Below are 13693 nucleotides of genomic sequence, written 5' to 3' on the forward strand. Positions count from 1 at the left end.
CAAAGCATATGCTCCTTAAGTATATTCTTATAAGCACATCCCACAACCTTCTGAATATAAATAAAAAGGTGGCAGCATTAAAAAAGCTGATCTTTAATGAATATTTTAGTCTCCACCAAAATAAAATGTGGAAATTCCTATTCCAAGACTATTTGGCAGAGGAGCCAGAGGGCATTAGAGAAAGAAGCCTGGTTAATGTTTTTGAGTAAACTGAAAACCTCAAGAGCAATTCAAATGAAGAAGTTGTAGATTTTACAGACACTGAGAAGAATTAACAGCATCTCAGAACAACAATTCTTTCTAAAGAAAGTCCCTTATGGGAGCATAAATTGAACAAGCCAAAAAGGCCTTTCAGAGGTTAGAATGAGCCCTCTCAGTTCTGAGAAAACAGCTGAGAAAGAAGCAAAAACCTAATACAAAATCTGAATTCTTGATTTGACAGTCATACTCTTGGTTTCTTAAAGAAAAGGGTAATTTTTCAACCTTGTAATGTTGCTTGAACACTAAATAATCAACTTTAGAGGCACCTACCAGCAGGGGGTTTGAAACCTTTGCATGCAGGTGAGTCCTGGTCCTGACATCAGCCCAGCAGTGACACGACTGGATTGTCCCCACCTGTGAAACAGAGATTCCACTCACTCACTCACCCCTGCAAAGCCTTCCCTGCTCCCTCAATGCCAGCTCAGGGGAGCTCACACTCCCAGCCCTGGCTTTGCAAGGACAGTCCCTGGGAGAGGGAGGAAAACAGGCTTGGGAAACCCCAGAGAGGGATTGTCAGGGATAACGACTGGAATCACTCTGGGGAGCAGGAGCCAGGCTGGGGGTTCACAGTGGGCAGTCAGGGAGGGCTGGGGGAACATCCAGGTAAATCCATGGAAGGACAGGGCACAGCAGCACCAGGGAGCTCAGCAGGGCTCTGGCTGCACCCCCTCCAGAGCTGAATCCAGACTCCAGCACCCAGGTAAAGCTGGGCTGTGTCTGTAGCCAGAGCTGGGAATAGAGAGAAGAACCAATTTCTCTTAACTGCCAGGTACCCAGAGGTTCTCTCTCCCGGTCCAGCAGCAGGTCACACACAGCTGTGTCCCAAAAAAGGGCCACACACCTTTCTGCAGATCTCATTATCCTGCTGCCCACAGTGTGTTTCATTAAGCACAAGTACTTGGTTCAATGTGTTTTGATTTCTTATCTTCAAATCAGGACTGGTCAGAAGGTTTAGAGAAGAGATGGAGCCAGGGGATCTTGAATTAGGTGATCTTTAAGAGCCTTCCAACCCAACCCACTCTGTGTTCCATATTCTATGGAAACCCACTGGAAGGGACAGGACAGTAGCCTAACCTCAATTAAACACCATTTTCCTACAGTGAAACCAGCACAGCCTGGGTGAGGAGAGCACTCTCCCCAGCCAGAGCTGAGGACACAAACTGCAGTGCTGGGTCACTCACAGCCTGCCCAGCTCCAGGGCCCCTCTGAGCTGGCCCAGGACAGGCACACAGAGCAAACACACCATGGAAATCTGCTTCCCCCCTCCAGGCAAAAACTGGTTCAAAGTCCAAACTGCAGGTTTAATAACAGCACTGGAGCTCAGCTCATGCTCCAGCCTAATTGAAGAGTTTACAATCTCAGTTGTTACTAACAACAAACCCTGGTGCAAAGTTGCACAAGAAGTGAAAATTACACCATTTAACAAACAAACAAAACAACACAAACCCACATTGAAGTCAACAACAGTAAACAGAAAACTGAAGATGTGAAGAAGACTGATTTCAGTCCTAAACTCAACTAGTGACCACTAACCTCCCAAAAACTCACATTTTGATTCCTTTGTGCTCTCAGTGCAGAGCAGTGCATTCAGCTCTGATTTTGGGAGCCAAATCACATGGCACCTGCCAGTGGGAAAGACTGAGCCTCACTGGAAGCCATCCTACTTTTTCTACCCTACAATTAAACACGACACTCATGTGATGACTTCAAAACTATCCCAATTCAGCAAAAACTCGAGCAATTAAGCATTAACCCATGAGCTCCACTGTCAAGGCACTCAGCCTTTAATCAGAGGCTCAGTTGCTATAGCTGAGTGGATGTGCAGCCACAGAGTGCTGCAGCTCCAGGATTCCCAGCCCCCAGTGGGAAACACAACAGCCAAAGGTGATTGTTTTGGTTCATGAGAGCCAATTGTGCCACCAAAACCAATTGTGATTACAGAGAACAACTACAAGATCCCTCTCCATCACTGTGGGCACTAAGGAGTTAAGGAGATTCGGTATTTGATGGGTGGAGGTAGATAAACCAAGGATGTGGAATTGTAGGAAACATTTAAAGCTCATCACAGCTTTCTGCTTCACTCCTCAGGTCTGGAAAAAAATGAGGGAACAGTGGGAAAACAAAGCATTAAAACTCTTTTTGTTGATACAATCATGTACATGCCTTAACGATCATCTGTCTTAAAATCTGAGCTTCAAAGTGTTGAAATACAACCCACCAGAGTGTAAACACAACAAATTACCAACTCAAAATGCACCAACCATCTCCCATCCTAATGACATGGAGAGCTAAAAAAGCTCCTTGTAGATCTGCTAAGCTCTTCACCAACTCCCCAGTGAGGCTGGAAAGGACAGAGAAGTGCCACAGGTCCCTGCACTGCTGTGGAGCAGCTCTCCCCACCCAACATCTGAGCTGACATCCTGTGCTCCCCACAGAGGACATGCTGTGTCACAGAGGAGGAAGTGAGCTCAAACAAACACACAAACAAACCCCTTCTGTCTCAGCCAATTAAACATTACCCCGAGCACAGCTCAATCCAAGAAGCATAAAATTAAACCCTTCCTATCTCCCTTTAGTGCTGCGCTTGGCTAAGCACGCCCAGCTGGCCTTGCAGTGCTGGGAAACACCTGAGCTTTTTCTGGAGGGGAACTGCTCCTCAAACACTGAGCCTGTCCATCCTCAGCCTTCTCACCCGAGGAGACCCAGGCAGGACTCTGCTGACATTTATTAACCTGCAGACACCACAACACTGCTAAGAAACCTGAGAATGAGTCAATGCTTTCCCCACAGGAAACACCTTGACCTGCTTACAGGAACAAACTGCTCGGAAGGACACTCCAGCACTTTTATTTTCTCAACAACTTTTGCCTTCTGCAGCAAAGGAAGGACTTGCTCAGCTTTCACTTTGCACTACGCCCCCAGTTTTGAGCAGAGAAGGAAATTTTTTAGGTCCTTAACACCAAATTACACTTTGGACATGCTAAATGCAAAGAGACAATAATTTAAGCAGGGAGCTCTACAGAAGGCTGGTGCTTATCCAGAATTCCTCAGCTCTCATAGCAATTTGAGCAGAACAACCTACTGAACCACAGAGGCCCTCTGGGAGCAAAACCCAGAAAGGGAAGAGTTACTCATCACCCTCTTAACAAGAAAAATGAGGCTGCACCAGAGTCCCACTCCCCCTCATTAGGGAAACCCTGTGAGGGAGCCCCTTGACCCCATCAGCCCAAACCAAAACCCAGGTGCTGCAGCTGCCCCAAGCCCACAGCCCCATTCCCCCCGTGCCCCCCAAACCCTGGCAGCCCCTGTGTGCCCCCAAATCCTGGCAGCTCCTGTGCCCCCCCAAATCCTGGCAGCCCCTGTGCCCCCCAAATCCTGGCAGCCCCTGTGCCCCCCCAAATCCTGGCAGCCCCTGTGCCCCCCCAAACCCTGGCAGCCCCTGTGCCCCCCCAAACCCTGGCAGCCCCTGTGTGCCCCCCCAAATCCTGGCAGCCCCTGTGCCCCCCCAAATCCTGGCAGCCCCTGTGCCCCCCCAAACCCTGGCAGCCCCTGTGCCCCCCCAAATCCTGGCAGCCCCTGTGCCCCCCCAAACCCTGGCAGCCCCTGTGCCCCCCAAATCCTGGCAGCCCCCGTGCCCTCTGTGCCCCTACCCTTGCCAACACCCCAACCCAGAGCCACCAGAGCTCCTGCTCACCCTCAGTGCCAGCTCCACGGCCTCACGGACCCCACATTCACTGCCCCCCTCCCCTGCCCCATCCGCCCTTCTCTACCCTGGCAGCCCCCACTGCCCCACACCCCCAAAACCGGCAGTCTCCTCACTGCCCCACACCCCCAAACGCTCCCCCAAAGCCCCCCACACGTCCCCGAACCCTCCAGCCCCCTCTGCCCCCTCAGGTCTCCACGCTCCCGAACCTGCCGGCTCCCCTCAGCGCTCCACCCCTGTCAGCCTCCCCAGACGCTCCCAGCCCCTCACACCTGGCAGCCCCCCGACCCGAGCCGGGCCGCAGGGGCCTCACCTTCCCCCTGAGGAGCCGCGTCCCGGGTGGCGGCGGGGCCGGCGGGCCTGGGGCGGGCGCTCCCGTCCCGGTGCCTGCGCTCGGCGGCGGCGGCGCTATGGCAACTGCCCGCGGGGCCCGGAGCGGCCCCAGCGCAGCCGGGCGGGGCAGCACCGCCCCCTGGCGGCCGGGAGGACTCCGCGGGGGCGCCGAGATCCGCGGGTTCGAGACCCGCCGCGGGCAGGTGGGAGGAGGAGGAGGAGGAGGAAGAGAAGGAGGGGATACTACGGGGTTCCTGTGCGCTGGGGGCGTCCCTGGGTGCGCACGGCATTGCACGGGAAGGGAGCATACACCGAGAGATCACAGAATCAATCGGCATGCAATACATCTCATCGGCCAGCCATCCAGTCTCTCCCTGAGCACCCCAGGGATGGTGACTCCACCATTCCCGAGTTTAATCACCCTTCCTTCCTCCTCACGTCCAGCCTGAACCTGCCCTGGCACAGCGTGAGACTCCTGTCCTCTGACACCGAGATACAGACTCACAGAGGCATGGACACACATATGTGTGCAGCCCGTACATGCACACACATATGTGCACACAATTTCTGTAAACACACATTTATATGTGTATTTTATATGTATAAAAGATATATACAAATAAATATACAAATATATATATATGTTTTTTATATTTTTTTAATATATATGTATGTTTTTATATATTTAAAAATATGTACAAAAGGACCAATAAGCCCCTAGTGTCAAAAGGCATCCCTGCTGCTCGGAGTGAGAGGTGCCCTGCCTGCCCTGGGATGGGATTCACTGCCCTGCTCCAAGCCTTTCCAGAGGTTTTCCAGCTGTTTTGGGCATTGGGAAGAGGCAGGGGAAAAGAACATCCTGAGCTCTGCATTACAGAGCTGCAGGAGCGCCTGTCTGAGCACGGAGGGGAAAGGCTGAATGAGGATATTTAGGTCAGAAACTCCTTTAAGCCTGATTTTACTATGCAAATTTAGGGCAAATCAGCTTGAGGAGGAAGTCAGGTTTTTCCAGATGGGGTAAGAGATTCCCTGAACTCCCCTGCTGTCCCCACACTGAAACAGCCAGCAGCCACAGTGACACCTTCCCTGCAGCAACACAGCCAGGAATTCAGCACAGCAAGGCTGGAATTTCTCCTGTCCTTTCTCAGGGATCACACATGGTTGGTCTCATGCTGACTCTAACCAGGGTTCAGAGCATTTTGTTCCTCTTCTCATCCTGCTGCTTAAGGGAAGGAAACATCTGGAAAGCTCTCTTAGCTCAAACATAAGCCCAGAGGTTTCTGTTTGGCTCTTCCCTGCTCCACACTCCCCCACAAGAGCTTTGCTTCCCCTGCAGAACCTGAGGCAGAGAGATAAATGAGTAATTAAAATGTGTGTGCACCACCCCTTTATCCACAGCTCCAAGAGAGGAGCTAGGAAGGAATTGACCAACAAGAAATTAGCTAATAAGGTAAATTTCTGCTTGTAAATTCCAGCCACGTCAGCACAGGTCTCCAGCAGACAGGAAAACCATCCTCTTCCTCCTCACCCCAACAACCAGGCTGCAATCCCAGGAGCCAAACCTCCCCTCCTGAGCCTGGAGAGCCCAGAAATGCAAACAAATACACAACTGCAGAAAGTTTTCAGGAAAAAATATGTATTTAATGTGTCAAGCACAGCCTTAGAGGGCTCCAGCAGCTGTGGTGCTGTGCTATTAGTTTAATGAGCATGCCCTAATTAGTCCCAGCCCCCAAATTCTCCATCAGCTGCCTTGAATGCAAGCCATGGCTCAGCTCACCTGGCGAGGAGGCCTCCTAAACTGAGGGCATCTGAGACATCTGGGATCAGGAGGAAACTCCACATCCAAGGCTCCCTCTCCTCAGGAGGTTGCCAAGAGCACACAAGAGCAGCAGGAAAGCACTGGAGCAGGGCAAGATCATTTTAAACATCAGCACATGCAATTGAATAGGTCCTTGAGCATCCAGCAGGGCCAGCTGGTGCCAGCCAGGACCATCTGACCCAGATCAGAACCTCCATCAGTTGGCAGCAAGGCTTTACACAGCCCAGCTGTGCCCCAAAACCACCAGCAGGTCCCCACAGGGCCTGGGGCTCCTCTGGGGAGAGGGGAAGATCAAGGATCTCATTATGTCCCTGCTCATCAGCAGCCTGTCCCACCCCAGGCCTGCTCAACATTTTAATTAAGTTCAGAGCAGCTGTCATTAACTGAATTCCAGCTCTCAACAACCACAGCAATGTGCAACAGCTTTTTTTTTGCTTTATTTCTGAACCAAGGCCACTGAGGGCCCAAGGATGATCAGAACTGCAGAGGGCAGGGAGCCACGGGGGAACAGAACCAGCACAGGGGATTTGTGGGGTTGTGCTGATCCCAAACACCAGCTGAGCACAGGGCTGGCTCTGGGGGTGAGGACAAGGAGGACAGGACCTGGCTGCCCTCACAGCCCAGGCACAGAGGTCTCCAGGGAACCCACATTTGGTTTTTCCACTAGAGATTTTTCTTGTTGGTCCTTCCCGGGGCTGCAGGACTCTCAGTCAGTTTGTAAAACCATCAGTGCTTGCCTGCTTTTGTGCAGCTCTCTTGAACCTTGTGACATCTGCTTTTCCAGCCCATCAGAGTCCCTGTGTGGCTGTCACCAGGCTGGGCTCCAACACGTCACCATTTCCAAGGTCCAGCTCCACCTGGATCCCTGTTGGCTGCAAGGAGGGGCAGAGCAAAGCTTATCCTCACTCTGCTGGGCTCTACATCACTCCATCTCCTGCCAAAATCCCAGTTAATCCCCCTCAGGAATTCCTGCTGCTGGTGCCCCTGTTTTAACTGGGCCTGCTGAATGCAGAGATACAAATAGACAACGCAATTTAGCAAAGAAAGAACATCTTGCTCTGAGACATCCCCAGACACACCATCATTTAGCACATCCAGGATGTATTTCACTGCCTAGCACACCAGCAGTCCCAAATCTGTTTGGATCAAGCAGCAGAGAAGGCTCAGAGCCAGAAGGCTCAGGCAGGGCTGAATGGGGAATTCAGTAGGAATGTGCCCTCTGTTGACTGAGTGACCAAACTGTCCTTTGTCTCCTTAAAAAGGAAAAAATGCCCAGAAGTTTCTCTTCTCAATTAGGTAAAAAGACACCTCATAGGACTTTGGGGACTTCACCTCAAACTTAAGGATAGCTAATTGGACAGAAGCCAAAAAGTCCTGCCTGAGCAATTCACTAGAAAAAGAAGAGAACAAAGGAAAAAATTGCTTTTGTGAGGTGTTTTACCAGGGGCAAGAGCCTCTTGCCCCTGGCTCTGTTTTTTTTTTTTTTTTTTTTCTGTAAAGAGCTTTGTTATTTTGCCTTTTATTAAAACTTTTCTGTTTCCAACATCACCACAGAAGCCCTCCTGCTGATTTTATGCCATCTGAGGCAGGCCTCCAGCTGAAGTCACCTTTGGAGGTGTCAGAGCCATTTCACAGGACCCTCACTGCCCACACACCATCAGGAGAGTGAAACCAACAGCAGGAACACAGTGACCTGGATTGGAAGTGGTGCCATGTGGCATTCACATTCTCTGAAAAAATTCTTTCACCCAGGATTTTTTGCCTGAGAAGCCTCAGAGAAAAGGAAAATAATTCTTGTCTCATTTGCTTCTCCTGTGTTTTGCTCCTTTGGAATGTATTTGGAGATTGTTTACCCACAGGTGAGTGTCTGATTGGATTCTGCTGTGAGTTGTTTTCACTCTTTGGCCAACTGGGGCCAAGCTGTGTCAGACTCTGGAAAGAGTCACGAGTTTTCCTTATTATCTTTCAGCATTCAGTAAGTATATTTTCTGTATTCTTTAGTATAGTATTCTTTAATATAGTATAATAAAGTAATAAATGAGCTTTCTGAGAACATGGAGGCAGATTCATCATTCCTGCCTTCGTTAGGACATTCCCTGTAAATACAGTAGTACCACTCATTTATCCTGCCTAAAAACATCAGCCCAGGCTGCTGGGAACAGATGCTCTGCTCCTCCCCTCTGCAGCACCCAGCCAGGCTGCACAAGCTGCTCTCCCACTGCCAGGCTGGGGATGGAGGGATGGAGGGATGGAGGGATGGATGGATGGATGGATGGATGGATGGATGGATGGATGGATGGATGCAGGGATGGATGGATGGATGGATGGATGGATGGATGGATGGATGGATGGATGGATGGATGGATGATGGATGGATGGATGGATGGATGGATGGATGGATGATGGATGGATGGACGGATGACAGATGGACACATGGATGGATGCTCACTCACCTGCCGGGGTGACTTGGCCAGGGAAGCTGCACGTTGTGTGCTGGGTCTCTCCCAGGGGCCCTCTCTGCTCTCCAGCAGCACCCGGGTGCTGGGCACGAAACTCCAGGAGCGGCCGAGGGCTGGCTTCAGTGGGCCACTGCTGCTGTCCCTTGTCACCTGGTTGGTCACCTGCAGCACAAACAGATTTATCAGTGCCTGGGATAAGCAGTGCCACTTGGTGTAGTGATACACTGGAGGTCACCAGGAAATCCTGGCTGTGCTGCTGCTTCTAGGAAGGTTTCCCTTCTCCTTCATCCTCTCTGCCATCCCTCTGAGCACAGCCCAGGTAATTGCCCAGAGCAGTGTCAGGGAGTTCACTGATTTCTGCAAGCTGCATCTCTGCTGGTGCTGAAATCAAAACAAAGTTTAACTTGGGGCCTCCAAGTGTCCTTCCAGACACACTGTCCTTGTCACTGTACCAGAAGGAAAGGTAGGACCGTGTTGACACCCTCCAGTGCCAGGCTCAGCAGACCACCATCCTCTGGTGTGACATTCCCTGCTCAGACACATTAAGTGTGCTCCCACCCTGCCTGGTGCACTGGCCAAGAGCTGGGCAAGGCTAGAGCAGGGCCCTTTGCAGCTCCTGTGGGATGATGCAATGCCTGCAGCTCTTGCAAGGTGACCAAGAGGTTACCCAGCAGGCTGGCCAGCCCCTTAAATGAACGGTGTTGTATCAAAAATAAACACAACCAGCCTTTCAACCTGCCTGGACTTAACTCTGCCTTGCTCAACCCATGAATGGCTGAGGACAGCAAGAGCAGGAGGCAGCACATCAGCCCAGGTGCTGCCCCATGCTTGGAACAAGACCTCTGCAGGCTGCAGAGATGTCAGAGCAGGGCACTGGGGGGTTCAGGCCTCTGGCTCCCTCTCCCACAGGCTCCAGAGCCTCCCCGTGGCTCCTTGCCCTGCACCAGCACATGAAGGACAAAGCACAGCAACACTCACCACAACAGCAAGGCTGAACTCCCTGGCCAGGGTCTTCAGCTCCTTGGAGAGCTGCATCATGAGGGCCAGACCTGGAGCAGGACAAAGCATCTGGCTGTCTGGGATCAGCCCCCAAAGTGCACCCTGGAAGCAGCTCACATCTGGATTTGCATGAGCATTGGATTCAGGGCCAGCACTCACATTCATGGACACCTTCACTGGACCATTCCCCATCCTTTCCTATCTTAGAAGGCCCAAAAAATCCTACAAAAGCATCAGGAGCTCCAGACAAAGCTGGCCAGGTTGATTTAGCAGGCACAGGACCCATCCCTCCAGGTCACAGCTGCATTTCCTACAGCCCACAGCTGTGAGGGGACCTCCTGTGACAGCACTGGCTGCCACCCAGCTGTGCAAGACCCTCTGGAAGGTGCTTGAGGGCTCCTTGGCATCCTCACTTCTGATTTATGGTCCTTTCTGGCAGAAAGGGCCTCAGAGGAGCTCTGCAAACTGTGCCATGATGTGTTTCTGACACAGTAAGAGAAGTTTTACTTTATGGGCAAAGTCCAGTGCCACCCCTGGATGGGTTTCAGACCACTGCCAGGAGTGACCACACCAGCTGGAGTGTTTGCTGCTAACACTGCAAACACTCCCCTTTTATCCAGTCCCAAGGGAAAAGCTGGCAGCACTCACATGCAGATCTGCCCTGCCCCAGCCCCATCCCAAGCACAGCACACCCAGTGGCCCAGCTCACCCTCTGCCTGCCTGCCCCCCAGCAGAGGGTAAATCACAGCCGACACCGAGTCCAGCACCACCACCTTGAGAGGTCCCACGGAGCTCACAACCTGCAAGGAGGCACCAGCTGCAACGTGGAGTCACAGATCCAGCAGTTCTGGGGGCTGTGAGCTGCACAGAGGCTCCAGCACGCCCAGCATGAGGCAATGTGGAGTCACCTGTCAGGCACACGAGCCCTGCTGGCCTCCCTGCAGCTCTGGGGAGGGGAGAGGGGCCCCAAGGCTCACTCCTACCTGCTGGGAGAGGCGATCCCGCAGCTCCTGCAAGGCACCCAGCACCTCGTAGATGTTGAACACACGTTCCACCTGCACCCGCTGCAGAGCCTCCAGCTGCAGCACAGAACCTGCCTCAGTCTCCCCAGGGTTTCTCCTATTCCTCCTGCCCCAGGGTTTGTCCTATTCCTCCTTATCCAGAACTTGTCCTATTCCTCCTGCCCCAGGGTTTCTCTTATTCCTCCTGCCCCAGGATTTCTCCTATTTCTCCTACCCCAGGGTTTGTCCTATTCCTCCTGCCCCAGGGTTTGTCCTATTCCTCCTGTCCCAGGATTTCTCCTATTTCTCCTACCCCAGGGTTTGTCCTCTTCCTCCTGCCCCAGGGTTTCTCTTATTCCTCCTGCCCCAGGATTTCTCCTATTCCTCCTGACCCAGGATTTGTCCCGTTCCTCCTGCCCCAGGATTTCTCCTACTCCTCCTGCCCCAGGGTTTGTCCTATTCCTCCTGCCCCAGGGTTTCTCCTATTCCTCCTCATCCAGGACTTCTCCTATTCCTCCGGCCCCAGGATTTCTCCTATTCCTCCTACCCCAGGATTTGTCCTGTTCCTCCTGCCCAGGTGCCACCAGCTCTCTGCATTCACACCACGCCACAGACCCTTATTCTTCCACATTTGCCTCCACCCCATTAACACCACTGCCCCTGTGGCACTGATGGAAAAGCAACATAGATTGAGCTCAGGGAACAAAGTCCAGCAAGTCCTGTAAGTCCCTCCCTTCTCCCAAGAAAAACAACAAAGAACAGAGTCTGTCCTGAGCATGGCACCCACTGGGCCATGGAAGGAAAGGTTTGGACTCAAAAAAGCCCATGAGGGCAAAGGCAGAGCTGGAAAGACAAACCACCTCTGGGGTTTCTTGCAGGCAAATGAGCAAAATGAGTTTCAGAGCAAGCAGAGGGACCAGCTCCAGGGGAACTTGCCTGCTCTTCCTCATCCTCTGTCTGGGCTTGGAGCATCTGGCAGAGACGGGAGGCAGTGAAACCCCCCGTGGAGTCCAGAAACAGGACGTGCTGCTTGAGCCCCAGGGACACGCTGGCTGCAATGCCCAGGCACACCTGGGGGACAGGGACAGGGGTCAGCCAGCCCTCACGTGTCCCTCTGTGGGACATCTTCACCCTACCTGTCCTCTCCCCTGTCCTCCACCCCACTCACCTGAGTCTTCCCAGTGCCTGGTGCTCCCATGAGCTCTGTCACTTCCCCCGTGTACAGCCCTGAGTCCAGCAGCTGGTCCAGGCTGTGGGATGGGCACAAGGGGGGATTATCAACACCCCTTCAGCCAGAATGGCAGGGGCACCAGGAGGCAGCAGTCCCCAGGTATCTGTCCTTAAATCCCCTTCCCAAACGCACACAAGTGCATGGGGATGGTCTGGAGAATGAAATTCACAGGTTGTGCTGGCAACCACAGCCTTGTGCAGCAAACCCAGCCCCAGGCAGAGCTGGTGGGGGGGTGAGGTGCCCACCTTGGGCTGCCAGTGGGCAGGATGGCCGTGGAGCTCTTGAGCTCCTCGTAGAGGTCAGCTCCATTGGCAGGGAAGGCAGAGAACTGGGCCAGGAGCACACGTCTGACTGCAACCAGCGCCTGGGGGCAGAGGCACGCCTGGAAATGGGACTGATAACAGCCAGCAGCTGCTGCAGAAGGGCCCCCAGACAAGCCCATCCTTGTCCATGAGCCAAACATGAGCTCTGAGCTCCCTGGTTAATGTACCAGGAGCTAGGAGTAGAACGTTCTACCTTGTAAGACAGGGAACACTTTTGGGCAACATCCTCCAGGTCTGAAGACACAAAGTCCACCACTGTAAACAACACAAGGGACAAGAGGTTGGAAGTCAAACATGGTCAGACCACAAACACCAGAAAACAACCAGCTTAGACAAAACTTGCACCAACAAGCAAAGTGGCTGTGCCCTCTGTCAGCACTGTGAGTGGAGGAGTTTGTCCTCTGAGATGGCCCCATCACTCATCACAGAACAAACTGTTTCTTGAAAAACAGAGTAGGGAGAAAAGCTGGTAAAAAATTTTCCCTGTTTTGCTCAAGAGCTGGTCAGCACCTTTTCCTTCCCCTCCAAGCCAGGAGGTGCCCAGGGTGCAGCATTCCAAAAAGTTGGGCATTTTTCAGAGGGAAAACTGTACAACCATCCTGAAATACCATAAAAAAGCCAGAATTGATCCATCCTCAATGAGCCTCTGCAGGGATCTCTTACCACATCCTTACACTCTCCTGCTCCTTTGGAGAAGTCCTTACTCACAGTATCCACCCAGGAGGACCCAGAAGAAATCCAGCAAGGAGGACACAGAAGGCTATTGCACCACCACCACCCTCCCAGGATGTGGGATGACACAAACCACCAAACACACAGGGGATGATGTTCCCCAAGCCCAGACCCTGATGCCACCCTGTTACCCGTCCTGATGGCATTGGCCCTGAGGAGCTGGATCATGTCTTCAGTGAGACCAGGGCAGAGCCCAGCCCGCAGGAGCACCATCTGCACAGCGGGGGAGAAGAGCAGAGACCTGCGGAGGAGACGGGAGAGTGGGATTCATAGAATCATTAAATTTGGAAAAGACACCCAAGATCATCAATTCCAATCCTCAGCCCTGCACTGCCAGGTCCAACACTGAGCCACGGATGGCGCCTGCCCCCGAAGCCGGGGAGAAGCCACCCAAGCTGTGCTTGGGATGGGTAGGTAAATAAATCTTTGGGGACAAACAGCCCAAAATCCTGCACGGGGGCATCGCTGGGGTGGGGGAGCACAGAGGGCGAGGGGATCCCTCCGGGGGCAAGGGGACTCTCCATCCCGAGCCACCTCCATCCCGATCACCTCCATCCATCAGCCCCACGATGCTCACCCACCGCCCGGGCTCCCCGCAGCCCTGCCCGCTCCCTTCCTGCTTCCTGCCGCCGGCGGAAGGGCCGGGGCCGCTCCTCTTCCCCGGCCCGCCTGTCCCGTCCCGCTGGTGTTCCCTTTCCCCGTCTCGGCTGTTCTGTCCCGCTGGTGTCCCTATCCCCGGCCCGGCTGTCCCATCCCGCTGGTGTTCCCCTTCCCCATCTCGGTTATCCCATCCCGCTGGGGTTCCCCATCCCGGCTGTTCTAGCCCGCTGGT

The 13693-nt window shown here is 53.1% G+C and overlaps 1 protein-coding gene across 3 annotated transcripts in view; it reads right to left on the reverse strand.

Annotated features, from left to right (window-relative positions):
• RAD51D (RAD51 paralog D) overlaps nucleotides 1–13565 on the reverse strand; it is a 38481-nt gene extending 24916 nt beyond the window's left edge. The window contains exons 1-12 of one of the 3 annotated variants that reach the window (XR_010349250.1): nucleotides 13439–13565; nucleotides 12993–13102; nucleotides 12323–12384; nucleotides 12052–12170; nucleotides 11744–11825; nucleotides 11512–11646; nucleotides 10558–10653; nucleotides 10284–10374; nucleotides 9554–9624; nucleotides 8570–8737; nucleotides 6854–6988; nucleotides 5917–6196 (exon numbers count right to left, since the gene is read on the reverse strand). Coding sequence is in view for 2 of the 3 variants with exons in the window: in XM_064394433.1 (XP_064250503.1) it covers nucleotides 532–615; nucleotides 8570–8737; nucleotides 9554–9624; nucleotides 10284–10374; nucleotides 10558–10653; nucleotides 11512–11646; nucleotides 11744–11825; nucleotides 12052–12170; nucleotides 12323–12384; nucleotides 12993–13074 (990 nt within the window). In the remaining variant the exon portion in view is untranslated. Of the gene's footprint in view, nucleotides 1–531; nucleotides 616–5916; nucleotides 6989–8569; nucleotides 8738–9553; nucleotides 9625–10283; nucleotides 10375–10557; nucleotides 10654–11511; nucleotides 11647–11743; nucleotides 11826–12051; nucleotides 12171–12322; nucleotides 12385–12992; nucleotides 13103–13438 lie in introns of those variants that run through there. The other 2 variants (XM_064394433.1, XM_064394434.1) reach the window with 2 other exon arrangements.
• Between the last annotated feature and the right edge of the window lie 128 nt (nucleotides 13566–13693).

The sequence above is a fragment of the Passer domesticus genome, chromosome 19, assembly GCF_036417665.1.
Source record: "Passer domesticus isolate bPasDom1 chromosome 19, bPasDom1.hap1, whole genome shotgun sequence".
Classification (NCBI taxonomy): domain Eukaryota; kingdom Metazoa; phylum Chordata; class Aves; order Passeriformes; family Passeridae; genus Passer; species Passer domesticus.